This window comes from Lineus longissimus, chromosome 4 (assembly GCF_910592395.1).
Source record: "Lineus longissimus chromosome 4, tnLinLong1.2, whole genome shotgun sequence".
In the NCBI taxonomy this organism is placed as follows: domain Eukaryota; kingdom Metazoa; phylum Nemertea; class Pilidiophora; order Heteronemertea; family Lineidae; genus Lineus; species Lineus longissimus.
This window is the reverse complement of record NC_088311.1, coordinates 11783060-11808932: the sequence shown is the minus strand read 5'-3', so window position 1 is coordinate 11808932 and position 25873 is coordinate 11783060. Positions and strand designations below refer to the sequence as shown.

Sequence of the window (25873 nt, the reverse complement as noted above, 5' to 3'; positions counted from 1 at the left end):
TCTACAAAGCGGAACCTGTGTCGTCTAGAAGCTGTCCAACTTCTAGCCACCCGGCATATTTTAGGTAGTGAAAAGGATTACTCCGACAGGCTACTTAAATTAAATATCTTACCTTTGTCGTTCAGACGCGAGATTTTAGACCTGTATTTTGTTCTGTACATAACTGCCTAACCGGTAAATTTAGTGTTCCAGTTGAGTCTTACGTAACTTTTTATACCAGAAGAGGTGATCCCACACTTATAAAAGTCCGTATTGTCGCACCGAAACTTTTTATGCTTCATTGTTTAGTCGTACGGTAAAGCTCTGGAACCAGTTGCCATTTAAAGAGGGAAGTAGTTTTAACCATGAATGTTTTAAACGCAGGGTCATGTTTTTTTTAAATAAGTATATCTAAGCAAGTTTCTTCTTTTAATGTTCAGAACACATGCACTTGGACAAGCTTTTGTCGCTGTGCTCTGTGTCGTCCAACTTAACTTATTGTGCTCTTGCAACTTATTGTTGTCTTTTAAGGGCAGTTCATAGCCTGTTTACTGTCCCTAGTGTGCCATGTTGTATTTTCGTAGAGATATGTCTTATGTTCATGTATATATTTGGTATGGCATAGTGAATTTGAATTTTTAAAAATAAATAAAAAAATAACTGCGTGCCGCAAACATTGTCAGCTTACTGTAGCAGTCGTGCATCGGATATCCTTCACGGAATTTAGCTTTCTTTGGGACAGTATCTTTCGTCGGAACTGATTGTGACAGTATGGCGTCTTCCATCTTGTGCCTTTGTATTCTTCTCTTAATCTAACAAATTTATTCTCCCATAAACTGTCGTCTTATTTCTCGCTTGTTCGCAAGTTTCTCGCATGTTTATGGTAATAAATTACTTCCATCTTTATCCATAAATTCCCACTAATTCCATATCAGTCATTCCATCACACCAGCTCCTCAACAATTCCAAAATCCAAGCGAGAGATCACTGGTGTGTTCGCCATTTCTAGGTTATAAGAGTTTCGAAGCGACCCCCCCCCCCCCCCCCATTTGAGTCCCATGTTATTGTTCATACCAATTCCGTTGTGTTTCACTCGGACTGGAGTAATATTTCGTATTATATGTTAATATGCGCGACACAAGGTTAAAAGTGTCTGAAGAAGTATACACATAACATTTTCGACATAGAAGTGTTCTGTGATAAATTAAATCTCAATTCTAATGGTTTCATCGCACAACCACATGTATTCCATTTCGCGAAGTGTAATAATTCGGATACGCATCCGATTTCTAACATTTCGCGAACTGACGAGAGTATAAAAAATGCTTTTTTCTAAACAGCTAGTGCGCATGCCAAGACCAGCTTGACATCGTTCCTAGAGATTACATCATAAAACTCATGTAGTCTTTGACCACGGGATCAAAACGGGCAATGTTGCATAAATTCTTTGAATTAAGGGTATTCAGTAAAAGTATTCAGTATCGTTTCCTACTTATTCAGTTTATTGCAGTGTACATTTACGATCTTTACTAGTTCTGACTGTGCAGTCTGGATGATTTTTGGTGTGGTTCCGTATTTAAGATTTTCGGATCATGATTTTGTCGACTCCAGAAAACTGATTGACACATTCATATATATCTTATCTATTTTGTGTCAATCTTTTTGTTGGCTTGACCTTTGAGTTTCTTGATCAGACCACATGTCTTATCAAGAAAACGATAATGCCTGAGTTTGGAAATGGTCTTACTTTGGACGAGGCACTCTCTGATGGTCAGCGAAAATCGAAAGAGGTTTAGAGATTGCGTTGTGGCCTCACGGTGGATAAAGTGTTATATGACTGTTGACCTTTATCAACACAACATTTCAGAGACCAAACCCTCCAATACAATTGTTTGAGATTTATAATGACAGAAAAAGCTATTCGCCGCCGCATACGCCTCTCATACTTGATAGTTGTTTGCCCTGTTTCTATTGTGTCGTAAGTACTAGCATCTGTTAAAGGTAAGTGTCTATTCGAGTTAAACCGATTCCTTTATCCGCCTTTTTTATGTCCCAAGAGAGATGAGGAGCCATAAAGTAAGTAAAAAAGTTGCACAGCAGGAAAATCATGACTTCGGTTAAAATTGTATAGCAAACAAAACTAGCTTCTATTGATATAACTAGCATATACCCGTGGCGCGGGCTGTTCGAGGTATAAAAATCGGATTGTGTGGGTGCTGGTATGTTGTGGGTTTGGTGTAAATGGGGTGCTGGTTGCGAGTAACACTTTTTTTCATGAGTGTAATACTTCTTGAAAACGGAACTATGTAACCATGTACATGATGTACAGGCGTCCACAATGCTAAACCAATTCTCGGAAAACCAAGATGGTGCAGACTGGTGATGTACTCGATATCAGCCAGCGATTAGCGCCAGAATGGTTTAAGTCACCGGTGTGTTCGTAAATCTTGTCTCCCGTTGGGTACATTGTGTCCTAAGATGAGCTATTTGTGAATAAATGGCTGTCTCGAGGTGAAAAAGCAGCATTTGAGACAAGACCACAATTGATTTTTTAAGCCTTTTAGCAGTTAAATTGTCAATGTTTGACCGCGACGCATCAAATAATGCGTGCGGTTGTGAATCTGAAATTTAGATTATATTATTCCGGACAGTCGGGCAAGTAAATGGTGAAAAATAAACTGGTGATTGACCACGGAAATTTTTTGATAATCGACAAATTAGACAGACTTTGATATTTCCACTCTTTTCAGCCAACTGGCAGAAAAAACTCAAAACACGCCCCCTATTTGTCGTGTCGTTTTGGTCTGGACGGTTCCTGGACGTCTTTGGTCTGGACCGCTCCTGGGCGACTTTACAGTTGCGTCTTATTTTTTCTTCTCGTATTTTTCACTCCCAACGCTATTTTGGAGTCATCAAGACGTTGATTTGCGGATTGCCGTAAAGTTCAACTTATTTGTGCTTTAAGAACGGTGTGTCATCTTTATTTCGACATGAGGGTTTAACGTTATGTAAGTTCTATGTGTTGTACAAATATCATGTTATTGTGAGCCTTAGTTGTGGCGAAATCAAGCCCTAAATGCAGCAATGTCGACTAACTTTGAATGCTGCGCCATATTCATACAGTTTCAAGGCCCGCTTAGATTTGGGCACAGAACGATTGCAATCAGTGGCAAGAGTATGGTTAAATATCTTTAGATACATCCTAAGACAATAAGCTACGTTTCTAATGGTTTTAGGGACAGTATTAGGCTAGCGGTCATGCCCAATTTTCCACTGAAGTTATGTATGGTGATTGCTACAGGTAATTTAGTTTATGTCTGTAAGCCCAGGCGGCAGCACCTGCTGGAAGACAATTTTGATTTCGTCTTCAAGGTGGATGTGACTAGTTTGATTTCGTCTTCAAGGTGGATGTGACAATCTTTTAGAGTCTTATGTTTGTTCTTATTCTGTCTTTGCAGTTGAACCGCACCCGTACACACATGTTTTGGAATTAAAGACTTTATGCTGGTACAAATCGTTGTCACTCGTGTTGATTTCGGTTAGATGAGACGACATAGTTCAAATAACGCAACAAGATGGATCGTACTGGACTTGATCTTTTGTCGGATGCGACGATAAAATGGCTGGAAGCAGAAATCAGCAGTACTCAAGAACAAATCGATTCGATCTTGGAACAGAGAAGACATAGCACGCCAGGGGAACATCTTCAGCCTGGAGGTGCCAACGCGGTCTTGAATCTTCCAAGCCCCATAGAGACAGTCACGACATTACCTGATGTGTCTAGAACAGGAGGTAGGACTGTGAGATTTGCGACGGGGGCTGAATGTGCTACAGGCTCGCCGGTCCACGCCCCTGTATTCGAGCGTGAACAGTCACAAGGTGTAGGCGACTCGATGGCTTACACTTCCAGGCCACAACCACGTAGGGATGTGGGTGAAGAAGGACCTGTGTACCCTGTTGGTGGCGGTACACCTGTGGTCGAACCAGGACCTGTGTACCCTGTTGGTGGCGGTACACCTGTGGTCGAACCAGGACCTGTGTACCCTGTTGGTGGCGGTACACCTGTGATCGAACCAGGACCTGTGTACCCTGTTGGTGGCGGTACACCTGTACTCATTGGTGGACAAGTTTACTATCCTGCAGCAAGTAGTTATGGGATGCAACCCGGAGCTCCTATTACCTACTGCCCGGCCATTAGCCCTACTCCTGGTGGCCTTTGTGGTTCGTACACACCTAGACCAAGCAGTCCAATGGAAACGTCGGTGATCGGTCAACACATGGGAAAGGTTGCTGAGAGCTTGGAAAGGCTTGCCATTAAGAACAGTCTTCCGCCCATGGAGGTAGTAAAGTTCTCCGGTGAGCCATGCGAGTACCTAAGGTTTAGGTCTCGCTTCGGACAAATGGTGACCGCCTACGATTTGTCTGAGGAGCAACAGATGTCGAGGCTGCTCCAGTTTGTGGACGGGAAGGCTAAGACGGCTATAAAAGGATTCGAAGGTGTACCAGGGGGTTTAAAGAAATCCCTTGAACTGTTGGAGCAGCGGTTTGGCAGACCACACATGATTTCACAATCCTGTGTGGACTCCCTGACACTGGGACCAGCTATTGCGACCAACGACAAGCAAGGCTTGAGAGACTTTGCTGACAAGGCCCGGATGACCTTTGAAACTTTGCATTCATTGTCAGCAATGAGTGAGATGAACATGTCGAATCTTAGTTTAATAGTGAAGAGACTTCCCCTTCGATTGAGGGGCCAGTTTCAGGACAAGGCCGAAAGGATACGGCAAAGGGGCGATAACCCTGGCCTGAAACACATAGTTGAGTTCATCGAGAATGCAGCCCAAGCAAGTAACGACCCTGTGTTTGGCTTTGTGGGGGAACACCCAAAGGCAAACACCAACAGCAGCAGGCCTAACCCAAGCAAAAAGGGAAATGCACCGAGACCTCAGGAGGGGGTCTCCACCTTCGCGACACAGGTTGCAGCAGACCGGTCAAGGACGATGAAATGTTGGGATTGTGGCGCCGACCATTATCTGATTAACTGTCCGAGCTTCAAGACCAAAAGCCAGAAGCAGCGACATGCCCTGGTGCGATCAAAGGGTTTGTGCTTTAATTGTCTGCGCAAGAATCATGGTGTTGGTGATTGCGGCAGCGAGCAGAGATGTCGGGTGTGCAAAGGGAAACACCACAGCCTTTTGCACAGAGAGAAACCGCCGCAGACTGAGCACACCCGTGAAGAAGAACAAGCAACAGAGCAGAAAGCAGACAAATCGGGGAACTTTGCAGTTACTAATGTAACTAGCAATGCATTAGGACATGCGAAGCCGGACACCCCAACGACTAAGATTGCCTTACAAGTTGTTCCTGTCAAGGTAATCGGTAAAGATGGAGCCACGATCAAGACATACGCACTACTTGACTCTGCAAGTGAAGAGTCCTTTGTAGATAGCAGTTTGGTTAATCAGCTGAACATCCCTAGTATTGGTTCAGAGACTATGAACATATGTGCACTGACTGGTGAGTCGTCAATGAGTGTTAGAAAATCCACACTCACTGTGGAAGCTGTGATGGGGTCAGAATCCGTGCAGGTGCCTGTTAAAGTAGTAGAGACGCTGAATATTTCGACATCGAGGCCAACAGATATCTCCAGGTGGAGCCACCTTGAGGGGATTACACTGCCGTGTGTGGATCAGGACAAGGTGTCTTTGCTGATCGGTACCAACGTTCCCGAAGTTCAGGTGCATTTCGAGAGCAGAATTGGCAGGGAAGGTGAACCGTATGCCGTTCGCACTGTTCTCGGTTGGTCTATATTTGGGCCCTTGGGAAAACACCAAGGCAAGTCTGGTGATAACGACAGGACTAATGTGAACTTTATCAAAACTGGTGAAACGATGAATGAGACTCTTGATCAATTGAAGCAGCTTCTTGGGTATGAAAACCGTCTTGTTCCCAGCCAGGCCAAGGGGATGTCTGTGGAAGATCGGAAGGCTTTGGAGATGATGGAGGCCAGCACCTAGAAGATCGGTGCTCAGTATGAAGTCGGAATGCTTTGGCGAGACAAGGAGGTGCAGCTACCTGATAACAGACCTGTAGCCGAGAAACGACTGCAGTCACTCAAGCGTAAGTTCCTGGATCCAAGGTACGAACAGAAATATCGTAAATTCATGGAGATGTTGATCAGTAGAGGGTTTGCTCGGAAGCTGACTGAAGAGGAGGCTAAGACAAGAGGACCAAGAACATGGTACCTACCACACCATGGTGTCACACATCCCCAAAAGCCTAATTAGGTGCGTGTGGTCTTTGATGCGGCTGCGAAATATCAGGGTGTTTCATTGAACAATCAACTTATGCAAGGACCTGACCTCACTAACAGTTTGCTGGGTGTACTGCTTAGGTTTCGCCAAGGACCAGTTGCGCTTGTTGGAGACATTGAGAAGATGTTCTTGATGGTGAAGGTCTCTGAGCAAGATGATGCCGACTAGTTACGCTACCTATGGTGGGAGAACAGTGGTGATGAGGAACCGGCTGAGTATCAGATGTTGAGACACATCTTTGGGGCAGCTGATTCCCCAAGCTGTTGCAACTACATCCTCAAGAGGACTGCTGAGGACTGCCGTGGCGATTTTGCTGAGGAAGCGATTGATGCAGTGCAGCAAGAGTGTTATGTGGATGACTTCCTACAGTCATTGCCTGACACTGATAAGGCGATCGAGATGAGACGGGATGTGACCTCAGTGGTGGCCACAGGAGGGTTTCATCTGACAGGCTGGATGAGCAATAACCGTGAAGTTTTGGCCAGCATACCAGAGAGTGAGCGAGCGAACCCCTCCCTTGACCTAGATTTGGATAATCTACCAATATCTAGGACACTCGGACAAAGGTGGGATGTGGAGCGGGACATCTTCTAGTTCAAAGTACTTGACCGCAACAAACCTATGACCAAGCGTGGTGTGCTGGCTACCCTGTCATCTTTGTTTGATCCGATCGGACTGGTTTGTCCGGTGGTGTTAGAAGCAAAGAACTTGATGCAGCGTCTTTGGAAACAGAACCTGGGCTGGGATGACCCGCTGAAGGAACAGGAATGTTTGCTTTGGGAGAGATGGTTGTCAGAGTTGTCCAGTCTTGTAAAAATCGAGATTCCAAGATGTTACACTCTCAGCAGTGAGAATGTACTGGAGATATCCCCACACAGTTTTGCAGATGCTTCCGAGTCGGGATACGGGATGTGCTCTTACCTCAGATTTGCATATGGAGAAGGAGGAGTGACCTGCTCATTTGTCATTGGTCGGTCACGATGTGCTCCGGTGAAGACAACTTCTATTCCGAGGCTTGAGTTACAAGCTGCTGTCCTTGCTGCGAGGATTTCCTGTACTCTCAAAGAAGAGCTGACCTTGAAAATCGATTACGTTGTCTTCTGGAGCGACTCCCAGACGACTTTACAGTACATCAGAAATGAAAAAAAACGCTTTCATACCTATGTAGCAAACCGAGTGGAGGAGATACGTAGCCTGACCAGTCCAGATGAGTGGAGACACTGTCCAGGTGTCTTCAATCCGGCCGATGATGCATCCCGCGGTTTGAAGCCTGAGGAGATAACAGTAGAACATCGCTGGTGGAAGGGTCCTGACTTTCTATGGGAACCAGAAAGTTGCTGGCCACATACAGAAGTGGATGCCCTACCAGAAGATGATCCAGAGGTTCGGACCAAGGTTCAAGTTCACCTTGCTGTTGGAGAACCACAGGCCCAGACTAGTTTAGAAAAGGTGATAAAGAACACTGGCAGCTGGCAAACCTTACTCCGTAGGATAGCATGGGTTGTACGATTCTGCAATAGGCTAAGAAGGAAAACCTATGCAACAGGCAACATTCAGCTAGAGGAGCTTGATCAGGCTGCATCACTGGTTGTAAGGTCTGTCCAACAAGAGTGCTTTTCGGAGGAAATCAGCCAACTCCAGGAGGGCAAAGAGGTCAAGGTCACAAGTCCGATTGCTGATCTAGGACCGATCCTGGTCAATGGAGAGTTACGAGTGGGTGGTCGACTGAGACGAGCACCTACCTTATTATCAGATAAAAAGCACCCTCTCATTCTGCCAAGGAAGCATCATGTTAGCATTTTGATCACCCGTCGATGTCATGAGAAGTTAGCACATTGTGGCAGAGAACAAACTGTTGCAGAGACAAGAAAGAAATACTGGATCCTCGGTGGGCGTGGATTGGCTAAGAGACTGATTTCACATTGTTGGGTGTGCCGTTACCTGAATGCGAGGTCCATGGAGCAAGTAATGTCCGATCTACCGCGTACCAGGCTTATACCCTATAAGCCGCCCTTCACGTATCCTGGCGTTGACTTCTTTGGCCCCCTAACCGTGAAATGGGGCCGCCGTGACACTAGAAAGCGCTGGCGGTGCCTGTTCACATGCCTCACTACAAGAGCTGTCTTCCTGGAAGTTGCCCAGCCTTTGAGTACAGACGATTTCCTTCTGGTCCTGAGGCGGTTTGTTAGCAGACGAGGACCTCCCGAGGAAATACGCTCTGATCATGGATCCAACTTTGTCGGTGCTGACCGTGAACTAAAGTCGTCCATAGATGAGTGGAACCAAGGCCAGATAGAGCAGGATCTACAGCAGCGAGGGATCAAGTGGATATTTCACCCACCGACAGCTGCTCATATGTCGGGCGTGTGGGAGCGCTTGGTGAAATCCACAAAGAAGCACTTGAAAGCTGTAGCAGGGACCAATCTCCTGAATGATGAAGGACTGAGAACATTGTTTGCCGAAGTTGAGGCCATTCTCAATAGCAGGCCTCTTACTGCAACATCCGAGGACGTCCGTGATTGTGAACCTCTCACTCCCAATCACTTCCTTCTGCAGCGGAAGATTACTGGATTGCCACCCGGGATATTTGTTAAGCAAGACGGTCTTTTCCGGAAGGAATGGCGAAAGGTGCAGTACCTGACAGAGCTGTTCTGGGAACGATGGATGTACGAATACTTGCCAAACTTACAGAAGAGAGACAAGTGGTCGAAGCAAAGGAGGAACGTCCAAGAGGGTGATGTGGTTCTTTTGAAAGAGGACAATCTTACTAGGAACCAGTGGCCTTTGGCTCGGGTCATGAAGGTCTTTCCAGGAGCAGATGGAATGGTACGATCGGCACTGGTGAAAATCGCTACTTCCGAATATCAACGACCCATTGCGAAAATGTGTCTGATCGAGGAAAGTGGCGCGTAAATTAGAACCAAGCACCGCAGTTTGGTATTTGTGCGCAAAACACTAACCATTTTGTGAATTCTGTTCTTGTGGATTAACGCGTGATATGCAAGAAATCGCCGAGTTTATAATTGAAATCTAGTTATGAGAGTGTAGGCGGATCGCTGCTCTCATAATTTGCTCCAGTTTGTATCTTGCGCTAGGTTGTGATTTGCGCCTGTTTGTGATTACCGTATTTGTTTGAAAGTAGTAATCTACAAGTGTTAAACGTCACGGATTATCGTTTAAAATGAGAGTGTAGGCGGATCGCTGCTCTCAGTAAATTGCGCTTGTGATCTTTGATTCGTTTTATTATTCTACTGGTCTGAGGATTTGGCCTATGTAAGACAATCAAGAGTTTGTTGTGAATTATGAACACTCACCTGTAGTTCAGGTTTTGGACTAAGCGCCTGGTTGGGCATTTTTAGCCTGGTAACATTTAACTAGGTTCTACCAGATTCCCGTTGAATTCGGGTTGTGACTTTTGAGAGACACTGATGGACTACTATACCGTTATGTAGATTAGTTAAATGTTGAGTAAAGACGACACTCCGTTTAATTTTTAAGCAAACACCGAGTTTGAAGTCGTTGTTTGCTGGGGCCGCTATGTCGTGTCGTTTTGGTCTGGACGGTTCCTGGACGTCTTTGGTCTGGACCGCTCCTGGGCGACTTTACAGTAGCGTCTTATTTTTTCTTCTCGTATTTTTCACTCCCCACGCTATTTTGGAGTCATCAAGACGTTGATTTGCGGATTGCCGTAAAGTTCAACTTATTTGTGCTTTAAGAACGGTGTGTCATCTTTATTTCGACATGAGGGTTTAACGTTATGTAAGTTCTATGTGTTGTACAAATATCATGTTATTGTGAACCTTAGTTGTGGCGAAATCAAGCCCTAAATGCAGCAATGTCGACTAACTTTGAATGCTGCGCCATATTCATACAGTTTCAAGGCCCGCTTAGATTTGGGCGCAGAACTATTGCAATCAGTGGCAAGAGTATGGTTAAATATCTTTAGATACATCCTAAGACAATAAGCTACGTTTCTAATGGTTTTAGGGATAGTATTAGGCTAGCGGTCATGCCCAATTTTCCACTGAAGTTATGTATGGTGATTGCCACAGGTAATTTAGTTTATGTCTGTAAGCCCAGGCGGCAGCACTTGCTGGAAGACAATTTTGATTTCGTCTTCAAGGTGGATGTGACTAGTTTGATTTCGTCTTCAAGGTGGATGTGACAATCTTTTAGAGTCTTATGTTTGTTCTTATTTTGTCTTTGCAGTTGAACCGCACCCGTACGCACATGTTTTGGAATTAAAGACTTTATGCTGGTACAAATCGTTGTCACTCGTGTTGATTTCGGTTAGATGAGATGACATACTATTACCCAATTAGCAAAATTCGAAATTAATTTTTTCATCAAATAATTTCTTTATATCGGTAGACTTGCCACAACAAATATTTTTTCAATACCTCTCCGAATATGTACTTGAGAGTTAAAAACATGCACTCGTCTAATTGATAGGCCTCGACCCTCCAACCTATGAATATTCATTAGTGGTCTAGTCTCATTTTTCCTTCAGATATGGGCGCCGCCATCTTGCATGCTGGCGTCAGTGACGTCGATTTTGATTGGTGGATGATGCGCGCATGGAAGGGACCATTTGAACAGGACATCTGATTGGTTGATAGCGGAGGTGGGAGCTAGGTGGCTCGGCAATTTTCGTGACGGTAATAATGCAGAGAGATTACTGATGGACTTCTCGGCGAAGAGATTACTTGGAACTCTCCAGTTGACGTCATCTCCACAAAGTTGTTATTTATTCCAAAACCACCAAGATATTCGACGTATGACACGCTCAGTGACACTCTTACTTATGATCCACACCTACGAAGCCAAAGGTTGCAAGAATTCGACGCATTGCCGAGGCCCAATTTTGAAACAAAAATCGCCTTCTATTTAGCGGCCACAACGCGCATTATAGTATAGATTATACGTGATGATGAATTGCAGCACATTTTACGCGAGTAGACCTCATTAACGATTTAAAAACGTTAATATGGCATTATTGTGATTGCATTGATTTCAAATTAAATCAATACCAAACAATTATCATGAGCTATGGCTATATTGATGTTGACCATGCCGCTTTCATGTAATTGCCTTCTAAATCACGTCAATCTAGAGGGTATAGTCCTGATCCGTCGGCTTGTGTTCGCAAACATGACTTTATATGAGACAGCACGTGACCGGACACCGGAAGCTTACGCCCCCAAGGAACTAAGAAACAGAGGGCTAAGACTTTATACCTAATTAATAAGTTTTGATAATAAACTGAGCTCATAACTATTTACACTTACAGTACTTACACATTTCTACAGCATCATAATTCCAAGCAAAACACTTACGCACACCGATATCTCTCTCATAATCACCTCAAAATCAACACATAATTTATCCTTTCTGATGCACACTCGCAAACAAAGTGTAAAACAGTAGGCCCAACAGGCTGACTCGTGAGGCCTATAGTTACAAGAGCCTCCATCAGATAGCAACTGATGCATTGCCAGGGAAGGGTTAGACTACCTTCATCGTAAGTTGTTCTAGCATTCTGCAAAGGAGAATTCTCAAGATGATATGGCCACCTCTCATGCTTGGCTTTGCTAGCACTGTCCCTTAGACTAGAGAGTTGAGGATTGAGCTACCTCCCATGCCAAGTCTTGCTGGCAACTTCAGTGGGTTTGCTTTGAGGGTTGAGCTACCTCACATGCCAAGTCGTGCAATCAACCATTCTGTTTGCTCCAGCCCGTTCCACAAATTTTATACCAATATCCTGGTATCAAGGTTGGTTAAGCGAGGTTAGCAAGTGCAACATTACAGCAGAGGGGAGGTAGTGTTTAAATAATCTAAAACAAAAGTCAAATTGACTTGACGAAATTGGAACTTACATGTTCCAAAACTCATACAACTAAGTTATAACACCAATTCTTGCTAAAATATCTGAGCATATTGCCAAACAGGGCCTAATTCATCTCTCTAAAATTCAACAACTGCTACACCCGTATCTCAAATTAGGTCCACCCCATCCATGAATCCCATCTATCTTTAGCTCACTTTAGTAACTTAATTGTTGTTGTTGTCTGATAACCGTACACCTGTTATGAGTTTGCACAAAACAAAGGCTTAGCTTCTGAACCCTGAACATACTGTGTATACTAACTGATAGCGGTAGCCTAATCATGTTACAATAGATAAAGGATCAATTTTAACACCTTTACCGAGCTTTCTGAACCCAACCAATCAAATGCTACCATTTCAAATTTCGGCGGCCATTTTGGATTTCAAAATAGCCGCCAAAATATGACACGTATTTGCCTATATCTCGAAATCGACAGCAGTTAGGAATCATCGACAGCAGTTAGGAATCTAATTCCAAAGCCTAACCCTAGGTTTACGGGTCTGACCAATCGAATGGAACAATAGAAATCAAGGCAAGACGGCCGCGAAATTTAATTTCAAGATTGCCGCTCAAAATACCAGCAGAAAATTTTGTCTCATAGCTAGATTATACACTGGTGCTCAAAAATATTAGGACAAAGGCCAATTTTAGGTTTGACATAACTTTTCGCCTGCTTAGAATGAATTGAATGGGCTCAAATAGGGCTCATATGTAAGGGGAAGGGTCCCTCTTTCCCCCTGATATAATTTCAAAGAATTACATAATCAGTAATTAGTTCCAGATCTGTAATAATGAGGAAAGGTAGAATTTTAACCATTGCACCAATTCGTTTTTATATTAATGGCTTCAAAAAATAACAATGATCAATATTTCTAGACAATACACATTGGTATAATGTCATCCCAATGGTTCCCTAGTATTACATAACATGAGAAATCAATTTCTGGACCATTAGGCAATGACAAATGACGGGTGTATAAAGTCTACTGATTTGGAGAACCAGGGCACATTTGCAGGTGAAACTGACAGCAAAATGCGTAGGAAGACAGAGATCAGTGTCGAAATCAGGGCAGCAGTCTGTGCCTATCATGATGTTGGACTTTCAGTACGCTCAATCGCTAAAAAAGTGAATGTATCCAAATCAACTGTTCATTACATCCTGAAAAGGAAGAAGGAAGCTGGAAATAACCAGTCCAGAAAAGGTAGGGGGAGGCCCAGAAAGACTAGCAAGGCTACAGACAGGTACATGAGAAACGTCGCTCTGAGAGACAGGCGCCTAACTGCAGTCGATATCGCCCAAGAGATGAATGAGTTGGAACAGCAACACCGCTCCATCTCGCGTCAAACGGTCAGTCGACGTCTGCTTGACTTTGGTTTACGAGGTTGTGTTGCTGTGAGAAAACCACTCCTGAGACCCTAAAACAAGGTGAAACGACTCAAATGGGCTAAAAAAACACAAGTTTTGGACTGTTGATGATTGGAAAAAAGTTCTTTGGACTGACGAGGGTAAATTTGAGCTGTTTGAAACAAAGCACAGGGTCTATATTCGGAGGAGGCCAAATGAAAAGTTCGCAAACGGATGTGTGATTCCAACTGTGAAACATGGCGGGGGGAATGTTATGGTCTGGGGATGCTTTGCTGGGAATCAAGTTGGGGATCTGGTCAAGATAGAAGGCATTCTCAAGAAGGAAGGATATCTTGAGATCTTGCAGAAGCACGCCGTGCCATCTGCCGAGAGGCTGTTCAGTGGATCTTGGGTGTTCCAAGAAGACAATGATCCTAAGCATTAGTCAAAGCTGTGCCGAGGATACCTGAACCAACTGGCAGAATCAAGACAAATGGAAGTCATGTCGTGGCCACCGCAATCCCCTGACCTGTCGCCCATTGAACTTCTGTGGGATGAATTGGACAGACAACTTCGAAAAATTAAGCCAACTAGCCAGAAGCACCTGTGGGACTGTTTGCAGCAAGGATGGAGTAAAATTACCCCCGTCTTCATGGAGAAACTAATCAACAGAATGCCAGGAATCTGCAGGGCAGTCATCAAGGCCAAAGGTGGTTACTTCGACGAAAAAACAGTCTGAATTGGATGGATCTCAATTATCATTGCCGGAGATGTAACGGACTAAATATATATATATATGTTTATTTCGTACTAGGTACAATCAGAGGTGCATGGTGTTGAAATATATACAGTGCTGTAACAAGTTTGACAAAATATCGATACAAAATGAGGACATATAATTTAGTTGTACATGAGGCACTCCAGCGGTAGAATCCCATCAACCGAGGAAGTCACCTAAGATGTACATAAATGGTCTAATATCTCATTGATCTCCTCGGTTGCTAAGAATCCATCACCCGAGTCCCTCATGTGAAGCAACTCTTGAATCTGAGTACACAGAAATGACGATTGGATTTTCCATGACTTTGTAAGACACCCTCTCCTTTTCAGATCCATTCTTGGTACACGGTGCCTTGCACTAATTACAGTCAAGGACTTGCCAACAGACGATGTGCTGCCCGCCAGTACCATCTGTGTGCACATGTTGAGGAGTGAATTTGAAGATTGAGTAGAATTAGATATAAAGTTAATGAGGCGCTTTTCAAGGGTTATCATGATGTCATAATCATCAATGATAGCGGGAATAAGGTTATTGTGGGTTCTGGGTGAAATACCGAGAACCCTACGCACACACTTCCTCCACGCAGTGTAAACACGCTGTATTTGGGGGTGAGCCAAATCCAGCACAGGGCTGCCGTAGAGGGACATACAGAAACTCTTGAATAGACCATATCTCACCACTGCAGAGGCATATTGAAACTGCGCTAGTAATAGATTCGTACGCTTGTACATATCCGATATTGTTGTTTCGATTCTTTCTCCCTCCATATTTGGCCCTATAGGAATTCCGAGATGTATATCATGTAAACTAGGGATCATGTCGATACCATTAAACCGGACCACAATGCCTTCAGTATTCCTTAAGCCAAACACCAGCAGTTTAGATTTTCCAGCATTGAACTTGATCTTGTACTCTTTAGAATAGTCATCACACAGTTTAAGCATTTGTCGCAGAGCCCAGAGCGACGGGGCAAGAATGATGACGTCATCGGCATACGCAAAGGCTCCAGCAAAAATATGGCCTACATAGCACCCTACTTTTGAATGAAGTCATAATTTGACATGTGCAATCATAAGAAGATGACATGTTTTAGCTCCAAGAAAGTGTAGCACAGGTTTTGTATTTGTTTTAACTGTTATTTTGTGCTTTTCCAAAATGGATTGTTGTTAATTTTATATAAAAAAAAACACCCATCTTATTATGATACAATTGGTGACATATCTTATGTAACACATTTGTTTCATCAGCCATGAGTTATGGAAAGCTTTATTCTCAAGAGAAATAAAGTAAAAACATAGAAAAAACAAGAATATTTGGAAGAAAAACGAGTATTTTACTGTAAATGCCCAAGTTGGACAAGGGCAAAAAATGCCTTACTGTCCTTAATGTAGTTACACAACTGCCACTGGTTATGTAATTCTTTGAAATTGTATCAAGGGGAAAGAGGGACCCTTCCTCTAACATATGAGACCAAGTTGAGCCCATTCCGTTAATTCTAAGCAGGTGAAAAGTTATGTCAAACCTAAAATTGGCCTTTGTCCTAATATTTTTGAGCACCAGTGTAAGTGCACGGTCGGTAAGACAGATTGACCTTGAAGATCCTATCGGATTTTCGAACACAACTCGATCGCTGTTTGAATCTGATGGTTCCATCCATCCGACAAATTGCAAGAGTAAGATTGTGCCAATCCTGGAGGAACCTGCGGAGAATACCGTAACAGACGAAGTTGGTTGCCGGTGTGACAGCGGATATAGTCCCCCTGGAGTCATAGTCCGGTAGCATTGTATTTGACCAATTAAGCAGCATGATATATTGTACCGCTAACCCTAACCAAAAAATTTAGCAATGCGGGCTATTGTTACACGGACTATCAGCCCTAGGACTACTATCCCCGCCACACCGGGCCAATGCAGACATTCCATTGTGCATTGGTGGACAGTATGGCCATTGTTCAGGAGGTCATTGAATCGAGGAGCTTCATTGGTTGCAAGGCATTTGCTGATATCTTTATTTCCACGGAAGCTAGCAAGCTAATAGACCGACCAGGCGCTTTCCCAATCAAGTGGGACGGGAATTGACCTCAAATAATGGTGTTATATTTGGCAGGCTGAAAGTAAACAATTATCGCAATAATTATTTCCACATGATGCCTAACATTACAAATCGCCAAACGCCAGTAATTGGCCGATTCGTAAATAACGTACTTTCATAGGGCTTGGACTTGGTGAACGTCGGGTTATCCCTGAAAACATGAAAAATAGCGCTGGCAGGATAGTCTGGCCATCCTCAAAACAGCTAACCTGAAAATAAAAGAGCTCCTCGCACGGGCGTTACATAGTTAATACATTACAGTCTGTGCAGGAGACTAAATTGCGTACGGCTGTAATTCTTGGCCTTTTTCGAGGACACACATAGGATTGATGCACAGCGTAGCGGATCTAAGCCTATTTTAATGGCCTAGCAAGGCAAAGGAATATTAATAGGAATATTAAGGATTATTTAAGGGTTACTGTAGCAGTTCTTACAGGCTTCTGAAGTATGGTGTTGAATAAATTAGGATTCACGTGGCCTGATGGGCTTCCGTACACTTTGATTCTAATGTACTGCGCTTGCGCTGCTGCTGAGTGCCTTCCATCCTCCATGTTACTTGAATAACAACTTTTATTACTTTTGGCCATTACAAACGAGAAATGTATAAGAACTAAGACAATATTGGCCCAAAACAGAGGTATGTATACCCCCCCCCCCTCAGGTTAATAAATACATGTAAGTCTAATTGACCATAGTAATGTGAGGGACTCTCCAAAGTGAAAGCATGGTCACGCTGTAGTTCCTCGTGGGCGTTGATAGATGACAGCACCTGACTGTGGTTTGCTATAACTGGGTGCAGGATATATTCGGCTGTTCTTTTATTATTGTTAGTACTTTACTTAGGGTGGTATTTGTTTTGTATTTACAGTTTCACGTGGTTTATGGTTACACACACAAGATGAGAGAATGAAGACAGATGGTGTTTAACCACGGCTATTGTTTATTTGTTCCGGGTGCAGTTGCCGCTACAGTACCAGCGACCTTACACAATTCTACTAGCAAAGGTTTTCTCAAAGAAACAACATGCAAGCAACGCAGTAGCAAAACAGCAGTTACTGTCTGTTACAACCAAAAATCTAGCCTCGGTTTCGATTGTTCGATTTGATTGGTCGACAACCAAACGAAGATTAGGGAAGATATAAATTATCTATCATCATATCTCGATTGGGATAGATTCATGACACTAGCAAACTCCGCAAACCTGGCTGTAGGAGTTTAATTTGTTTTCCTATCTGCAATAACTTCCGATAAACAGGCCAAAAGGGCATTTCCGGTGGCCATCATGAAATTCGATTTGGCGGCCATCTGGCATCGATTCGAGTGTTCCATTCGATAATCAGACCAAAAAACTCTCGAAATCTTCTACTTGTAAGGCACCTTCTTCCAATATAGTAGACCTTGGAAGAAGGTGCCTTACAAGTAGAAGATTTCGAGATATAGGCACACACAAAAATCTAGCCTCGGTTTCGATTGTTCGATTTGATTGGTCAGACTTGATAATCCTGGGATAAATTTTTAAGATATCAGCAAAACCGTGTCATTTTCGGCGGCCATTTTGAAATCCAAGATGGCCGCTGAAAGTTTAAATGGTGAAATTTCATTGCTCTTTCAAATCTTCCGTTGGCATGCGTCGGCTGTACTTCCGCGTGCTTTCATCATGGCCATTAATCGTTTAACGGACGACGTTCTTCGAATGTCTTGCAGCGATTTCACTTAGCCTACTCAATGGGAAGGACAAGAACATCAGGTAAGTTTTGACAAGCACAATGCAATGTTACTTAATCATGCAGGATCCAGTTAGCAAACTTTGCCAATGTATACATGGGTTATCCATGAGGGACTTCATTGCCACCGGTGGCTGATATGTGCGTAGCAGCCATGCACCTTATTCTGTGGGGTGGTTTAAATGACAGAACATTCAGGACACAATTAAATCAGAAGACATGTTTACTTGGATTTGGCTGGCGTCTGATCAGCCGTTCATGTCCATCAGAGGAATAAGCAACATGCTATCCCAATGCTATTGCTACTTTCTAAAAACCCGGGCTTGCCAAACTGGGTTTATTTTCAGTGCTGTTCGGCAAGCGTGCTCTCCAAACAGAACAAAAAATGATGCTAGTTCGGCGAGCGGCTTGCAAAATGTCCCAGTCTACAAAGTTACCTGCCTAACCTAGAATTGCCGTCAAAGACTATGCAAAGTACGTTCAGTGGACATCGTATTTTAGTCCCGTGTTATGGTTCTACCGCCCATGTCACGATGTACGGTTACTCTCCATTGATCTCTCAAAGTATGCAACGTTCTCGACTGCTATTTATGAGCGGCCGCAAACATTAATGCCTGACGCTTTTAAAATAATATTTTACACACACCAAAAATACCTTAAGTTATGCTTATGGATTGCAGAAAACTGGCGTTTTGGTGGTATTTATTCGGTGCTGAATAAACTACCGAGTTTCAGTAGACGGTTCACAACACCCATGCTTTCTATTCGGCCAAAGGAATGGAGTTTTATTGTCGTTGCCGTTTACCAAGAATTGGAGAAACAACTAATATTTATCAACGGTGTGAAGAAAAAAATTGAAAAGCGACCACCACCACGGCCACGTAGGTGGATTTTGAGTTATAATGTGGCAAGGTTAGGACGTTTCCGAAAGTGTCCATCCCAGTTCATTGGAGAGATGTCGTCTTTCCTATTCTACCCGTATATTCTGAATGCAATCCAGGTTGAACGCATGTACAGGGAAGGTAGGTAAAGCTCATTGACGTATATGACGTGTCAAAACGTAACATGATGGAGGTCAACGAGCAAAGAAATAGGGGTTTTGAGCTTTTGAAAAACCTTGAGGGCTTTTTCTGCTTTCACAACGCACCCCAATATAGCGGTTATTTGGAGACATGAAAATACCCCTAACGGTTATCATGCTTGTGAAAAACCTCAACAAACATTTATAATCTTATCCTCTGTCTTTTACCAAGCCTTCTTATGCAAGATAAAAGTGAGTTGCACCACTAAAGAGTTAATTAGATAAAAATAGCTTCATAGATTATCTTTGCTTGATGAAAATGATATACTTAGTACAAGCAGGCCTACTCATAAATGGGTAGTACCGTCATGGAAATCTATCACCATTGTCTAGGTTGAGATGCCAATAACCCTCGAGGATGGAACTAAAAGTCGTCCAAATCTCGAGCCATAGGCAGGGTTTTGACGGAATTGTGTAGCGACACCTGAGGGAGATAGACACCCAACGCTAAGGATTAAATTTGAATTCTAAAGCGCCTCCAACTCAGTGAATAATATTTATCATAGCCTGAATAGGGAAGAACGAAACAGTGTCGATCATTTACATATGACCAAAAACTGGCTTTGGGATTATGTGCTACTATACACGACACTTTTCTAATTTCCAGAATGACATATTGGTCTTTGTTGTCAGGAGGAATTTGTTTTCTTTGAACAAGAGGCCCAAGGGTCTGGCGCTCAGCTGAAATAGGTAGGTGAAGGCAAGGACCAAGTGTGTGTCGGTACCGTTATTATGAGGCAACGTGAAGCTATAACGTCTAGCACGCAGAAGTGCTGGAGCGAAGACCTTCTTGCTATATCAGTGCATGCTGAAGTACTGAGTTGACGTCACCCTGCTATATGACGTAAAGTCATTTCCATTGCCGTTGCAGTAGTGGGGTGTGTGATGACGTCAAAGAGTGGAGTCCTTGACTTCATGCAGCGTAGGTGGAACTAATAACATGCACATGGACACAAGGTACATAATTATTACAGTGTATTTTGTGAGGTGGGGCCTGGTGCTTTACAATGGTCAAATGAACCGACTGTTGTCTGGACATTGATGAAGTGGATGCAGCCAAATGTTTGGGACGGTCTTTTTTGTATGTGAAGAAAAGAAGATAAAGAGTTGGTTAACAAAATGAACTTTATTGGTGTGACAGATATTTGATGCCTTTCGGCAAATATTTGAAGCGCCTTGCGGCAGATATTTGTTGCCTTGCGGCAGATATTTGATAACGCTCTCCGGGAATGGAAAGCAGTAAAACGAGTAAGCACACCTTACTCTGAATGTGGGAACAGTAAGTGCTTTCCTGGACTTGAAATGTGCCAACGACTCCTCTTGCAATAACCAACAACAGTAAATCTGTAAAAAAAGAGAAGAGAAATTAACACTGACTGAATAAATGAAATGGCCAGGGCCATTGTGCTCACCTCATGTGGAGGAAAGATGGATAAAGAGCATGGTATTGTGTCATGTAGTGTTAGGTTTGATGAAGGTCCAAGCAATTACAATTTCCCCAAAATGGCCAATTTACAGTACATTCGGTAAATGTGTACCAAATTTGGTATCAATAGTCATTGCAGTTTAGAAACGTGCCATCGTTACATCCTAACGGCCAATTTACACCATTTGACCTCTGTGACCTTGAAAAGGAGGTCAAATCAAAAACCCGGAGGATATATGATGCACCTTTGCTAGAAGTACCTACCTTTTTTTTTTCAAAATTTCCCGACAACTATTAAGGGAGATATTGCATATTTTCACTTTTAACGTTTGGCCCCCTGGTGGCCAAACCATGAAACGAATCGGACCGAAACTTGGTCTCCAAGGTGTCATTACATAAGGGTACATGTGTACCAATGTTTCATCTCAATAGCTCTAACAGTTACGAAACGTGCCCTGCTAACGGACGACGGACGACGACGGACGACGACGACGACGACGACGACGACGACGACGACGACGGACGACGGACGCCACGGTATGGGATAAGCTCACCTCTGCTAAGAGGTGAGCTAAAAAGGGTGACATAGACGGGGAAATGTACACCACCGGATACAGTCTGTGCTTGACCAGGCATCGGTCAGATGATATCCTGAACAAGGCATCTATGGAAGCAAATCCAGAAAGAGCCCTAACCTTCGAAGGGCACACTTATTACTCAGTGAAAAGTCAGGCCTGTGGGCTGTTTTCCAATTCAAAATAAAAGTGTAACCTCTTTAAATTAGTCTCACAGACTGAACCATAACACTCAACAGCCAACCGCGCCCACGTGACATGTGACAGAACAGGATCTAGTGGACTTAATGATGAGGTACTATCAAATAAGGTGTCCATCAATTGAATCATGACAGCCTGTTGAGTTATCCTCTTAGGCTATCGTTTTTGTCTTTTTTTTTACAGCCAACAGTACAACCATGCACAGCGCAGTGTACAGACAGTACAGGATTGCAAACCAAAAACATGAGCATTGCTGCCTTACGAAACTGCAGTGGAATTCATACTACGATGTCATAATGTGACTTTCAAAATAATTTTTTTCGCGGCCAATGACCAGACAGGGAGAAAACAAACGTAAATGGCGAGATTTGTTGCAAAATTGCCAACCACAACAACTCAGGGACCGTAGCCAAAATGGCCGACGGCGAATTCTCCGGTCGCTCGCGCAGTCCATAAACAAGCATCAATTTTACCAACTTTGGGTGCAAGCTTGGTCATCAAAGTTACAGAACTGTTAGAAATACATCTAAACAACATAAATATACAGTAAAAAGTGCATAAAAATCCCGTTTCAACCTCCGGGCGCTACCTTTTTTTCTCCGCCAGACTTCGGGCCCTACCGGTCGTTATTTAGTGCGACCGCCACCAGAGTGTTTATCAAGATCTTTCGCCGTTTTAATTGCGCGTTTTAGGCAGATTAATCAATTATTACATGCATGCATTATATATCACCGAAATGATAATTGCGTAGGCTATTTGAAACTAAGTTCAGATATTATTTTCGATCTTTGAACTGAATTAAGGCGAGTGATTCTTGACACCCGGTCGACAAATTAGGACTTGCAAAATTCACGTGAGATCGCTTGCATCATCGGCACGTTTGAAAGCCGAATTTCACAAATTCCACAAATATTTATCACATACTATATGTATCACCACAAAGGTAACTCTCTAGACTATTTGAAACCAAGTTCAGATACTTATTTTCACAAATATTCGAAGCTATGCAAGCGATTTTTCAGTGGTAGAGATCGACGGAAACAAATTTCTCGCTCTAAAAGGACATGAGACGAGCACCAACTTTCGCTAATTTGTGCACAAAATTTCCGCAATATTATAAAAAAACTATTGATATATCTGAATTATATAGACTCTTTGCAGTACCTTCACAAATTTCAGGTACATGGTCATGTTGATTAAAAGAGTATCAACCGATTGAACATGAGAAAGTTCACTCACCTTCATTGAAGCAGCGACTACCGCCAGTTTTAAATGGTGGCATCTCTTCTATCGATCGGCCAATCAGCAGCACTGCTTGCAAAAAAGTTGAGCCATGGCCAAATTTGAAATCGCCAAAATTCAGTCAATGTGCCTGCAGCGCCAACTGGCGGTGAAAACTATATTAATTCCATTAAAAGTAAAAAATGAAAAAATATTTAAAAATATTCAGCCATATTTGAAATCAATATTTGCTCTGTGGACCGAGGTAAAAAGGGAAAGAAATCTAAACGCGAAATGACCTCATTCTCTTAATATAGGTCGGATCGCGCTGATTTTTCGTTTTTTTAGTTCACCTTGGGCAACTCCTAATTTACCACCGTCAACGAAGTGACTGGGCCTTCCCGGTCAGAAATGTCCAATTTTGTCCACAGATGGGTCCCCAGATGGATGGATTGCAGGACGGACACCATTTGAACAGCTATTCTACTAGCTCCGCTGACTTTGTCAGCTGAGCTAAAAAAGATATTCGAACCCGGATCTTTTATGTCAGGGGATTTCGCAAAGATGAACGCCTCCTGTCCAACAAGAAATTCGATGAGGACTCTTTCAGCAAATACTTGAGGAGCCTTGGAACAATGCAAACGACGATCGATTGTGCAAGGCATTGCCCAGCCGAGCGAGATTTCAGGGACACCTATATATACGGGAGGCTGGACACAAGGAACTCCCATGGCATGTGAAGTCTAAAGCCCGTAGCACACTAGCCGCCAACTTCGGCGTTCACAAGTGTTTTTTGCCGCAAGAGTCCTGAACGCCTGAAAAATCCCTAGTCTGCTACGAACGGTGTCGGTGAACGCGACTTGCCGCAACTAAACGCCAAATATCTAAAGCCCATAGCACACTTGCCGCCAACTTCGGCGTTCACAGGCGTTTTTTGCCGCAAGAGTCCTGAACGCCTGAAAAATCTCTAGACTGCTACAAACGGCGTCGGCGAACGCGACTTGCCGCCACTTGCCGCAACTAAACGCCAAATATCTAACATGTTTGATTTTTGACGCGTGTCGACACGTTTGAACGCAAGAAGAAGCCATGTGTGCTACGGATTGCCGCTTGACTTGGCCGCGTCGGCGGCGAGGCTATGGCCAATCAGCTTGCGTCTTGATGTCACATGATTTCGCGCTGTATGGCCCAGGATGGGTTAAAGTGGCGGAAAAGACGCTACTGGACGCCAATTCTGGGCAGGTGTGCTCTGACCGGGATCCACTGGCCGCCAACTTTGGCGTCGAGAGGCGTCAGCCGAACGCTTCTTGTCGCCAAAGTTGGCGGCTAGTGTGCTGCAGACTTTATATGTTTGCTTTTTGACGCGTGTCGCCGCGTTTGAACGCAAGAAGAAGCCAGGCGTGCTACGGATTGCCGCCTGAATTCGCGTCGGCGGCGAGCCTATGGCCAATCATTATGCGTTTTGATGTCACGTGATTTCAAAATGGCAGCCTAAAGTGGCGGAAAAGACGCTATTGGACGCCGATTCTGGGCAGGTGTGCTCTGACCGGGATCCACTGGCAGCCAACTTCGGCGTCGAGAGGTGTCAGCTGAACGCTTCTTGTCGCCAAAGTTGGCGGCTAGTGCTGCGGGCCTAACGTTTGATGACTGTTGGTAGTGGTCTTTGAAATGCAAAGTGGTTGTTATATGATCGAATAAGGTCAAACTGGTTTGGTCAATTTACTCTAAGAGATCGTGTTGGGTGTGATTTATGCCTCATTCTGTGCTGAAGTCCTCCTCAAGGTTGAAACGGTTGTGACACCTTTCTGACTGGCTAATTGACCTATTTGTGAAGAAGTTAATGTTAGATAATGCTTTCAATGAATCGGCGGCTTTTCACATCAATATGTCTCTTCCTCTCTTGTATCATGAGCAAACTATGCTTCTGAAAGTCGTTGACTCTTTCTAAATTTTGTTCTTATTTTTTACGTATAAGGAAAGCACGATGTTCATCATCTTCGCCCTCAAAGAGTCAATGAATACCTAGCGCGGGAATTTTCATTCTTTGGAGCCAGCAGCGGAATTCCGTGACGTCATTTCGAATTCATGTCGTCAAGTGAGGGCAGTGTTGATTTGCCGAGATTTAGGGATTATGACACAAGCCTTGTAGATCACACATTTTCTTCCCTATTTTTCCCCAGACATGTTAGGAAAAGGAGACGAATATGCACAGTGTATTCTATGTGCTGAAATCTGCCACCGATGTTGATTGGGGCTATCCTGTATCGGCTAAAGCATGCAACAAAGAAAAATCTGTTTTTTTTCAGCAAAGATTTCAGGCGTGACGTCAACGTGTAAATCCTTTGCTCCAGGCAACTCCTACTATAGATCCATGCACTTGATTATAAATGCATGGTGACGTGACGACGGCCAACACTACGTTATGTAAACGTTGTTCCCAATCCAGAGTTTTCGGAACAAGCTGGGTTTGGTTATTTGAGCTTATTTAGTAAGGAGCAGTGAGTTTGGCCATATGGAGGGTGTTCTCGACTTGTAGGGTTGTATTTGTGGGTTTGGGGTGGCAATGGTGGATGGTTTTTCTCCTGTGGTGATCATAGGGCTTTAATGATGTGGAAGCTCTCACACGATACTGCACATGTAAAGTGATTTAAGGTTATATGAGTTGATTAGGAGCTGTTTATACTGACATTCAGTTTTGTTGTAGAGTTTGTAAAAAGGGAAAGTTTTATTTGGACAGTTTGAGGTTTGGAGGTGAGAGGTGAGAGGATGCATTGCTTATGAAGGCAATGCGTCCTCTCACATTGTGCTGCAGATGTTAAATGGATGAAGCAGATACAAGTTGATTGGTTCTGTTTGTACTCACATTCAGACAGAAATGTCGTGGAATATCGGACAGTTGTGGTTGACGAGAAGAAGGATGCATTGATGTGATTTTGTCCCTGCTGCATTTGGGCACTGGAATGTGCTGTATGCACTGACTTCATAATTGCAAGAAGTTTGGTGCATGTCATGTTGTGGAACTTTCTGGCATGAAACATTGCACTTGTGAATGTTTTTGGGTATGATACGGCTGCTTCAAATCGTTGACCAAATCATGAAATGAGCAGAGTGAATGCCGGTCGGGCCTAGGCCCACACTAGTACTACTTACTTGACTTCAAGCTCGGTGCCATTAATTACTACAAGCCGCCCAAAGAATACACACGCATTCCTAATGGCTTACGTCACTTGAAACATGGCTCTTTCCA

General features: G+C 43.5%; 2 protein-coding genes across 2 annotated transcripts; both read left to right on the top strand.

Moving 5' to 3' along the window:
* The first annotated feature begins 6515 nt into the window (after window positions 1–6515).
* Window positions 6516–6887, top strand: LOC135486054 (uncharacterized). Its single transcript, XM_064768537.1, has one exon. It carries the CDS (start codon window positions 6516–6518, stop codon window positions 6885–6887), a length of 372 nt encoding a protein of 123 aa, XP_064624607.1.
* A 27-nt stretch (window positions 6888–6914) lies between these two features.
* LOC135486053 (uncharacterized) lies at window positions 6915–9206 on the top strand. Its single transcript, XM_064768536.1, has one exon. The coding sequence runs from the start codon at window positions 6915–6917 to the stop codon at window positions 9204–9206; it is 2292 nt and encodes a 763-aa protein (XP_064624606.1).
* The last annotated feature ends 16667 nt before the right edge of the window (window positions 9207–25873 follow it).

Excerpts from the sequence above, each read along its gene's own strand:
- LOC135486054 (XM_064768537.1), top strand. The coding sequence starts at position 6,516 with ATGTTGAGACACATCTTTGGGGCAGCTGATTCCCCAAGCTGTTGCAAC.
- LOC135486053 (XM_064768536.1), top strand. The coding sequence starts at position 6,915 with ATGACCAAGCGTGGTGTGCTGGCTACCCTGTCATCTTTGTTTGATCCG.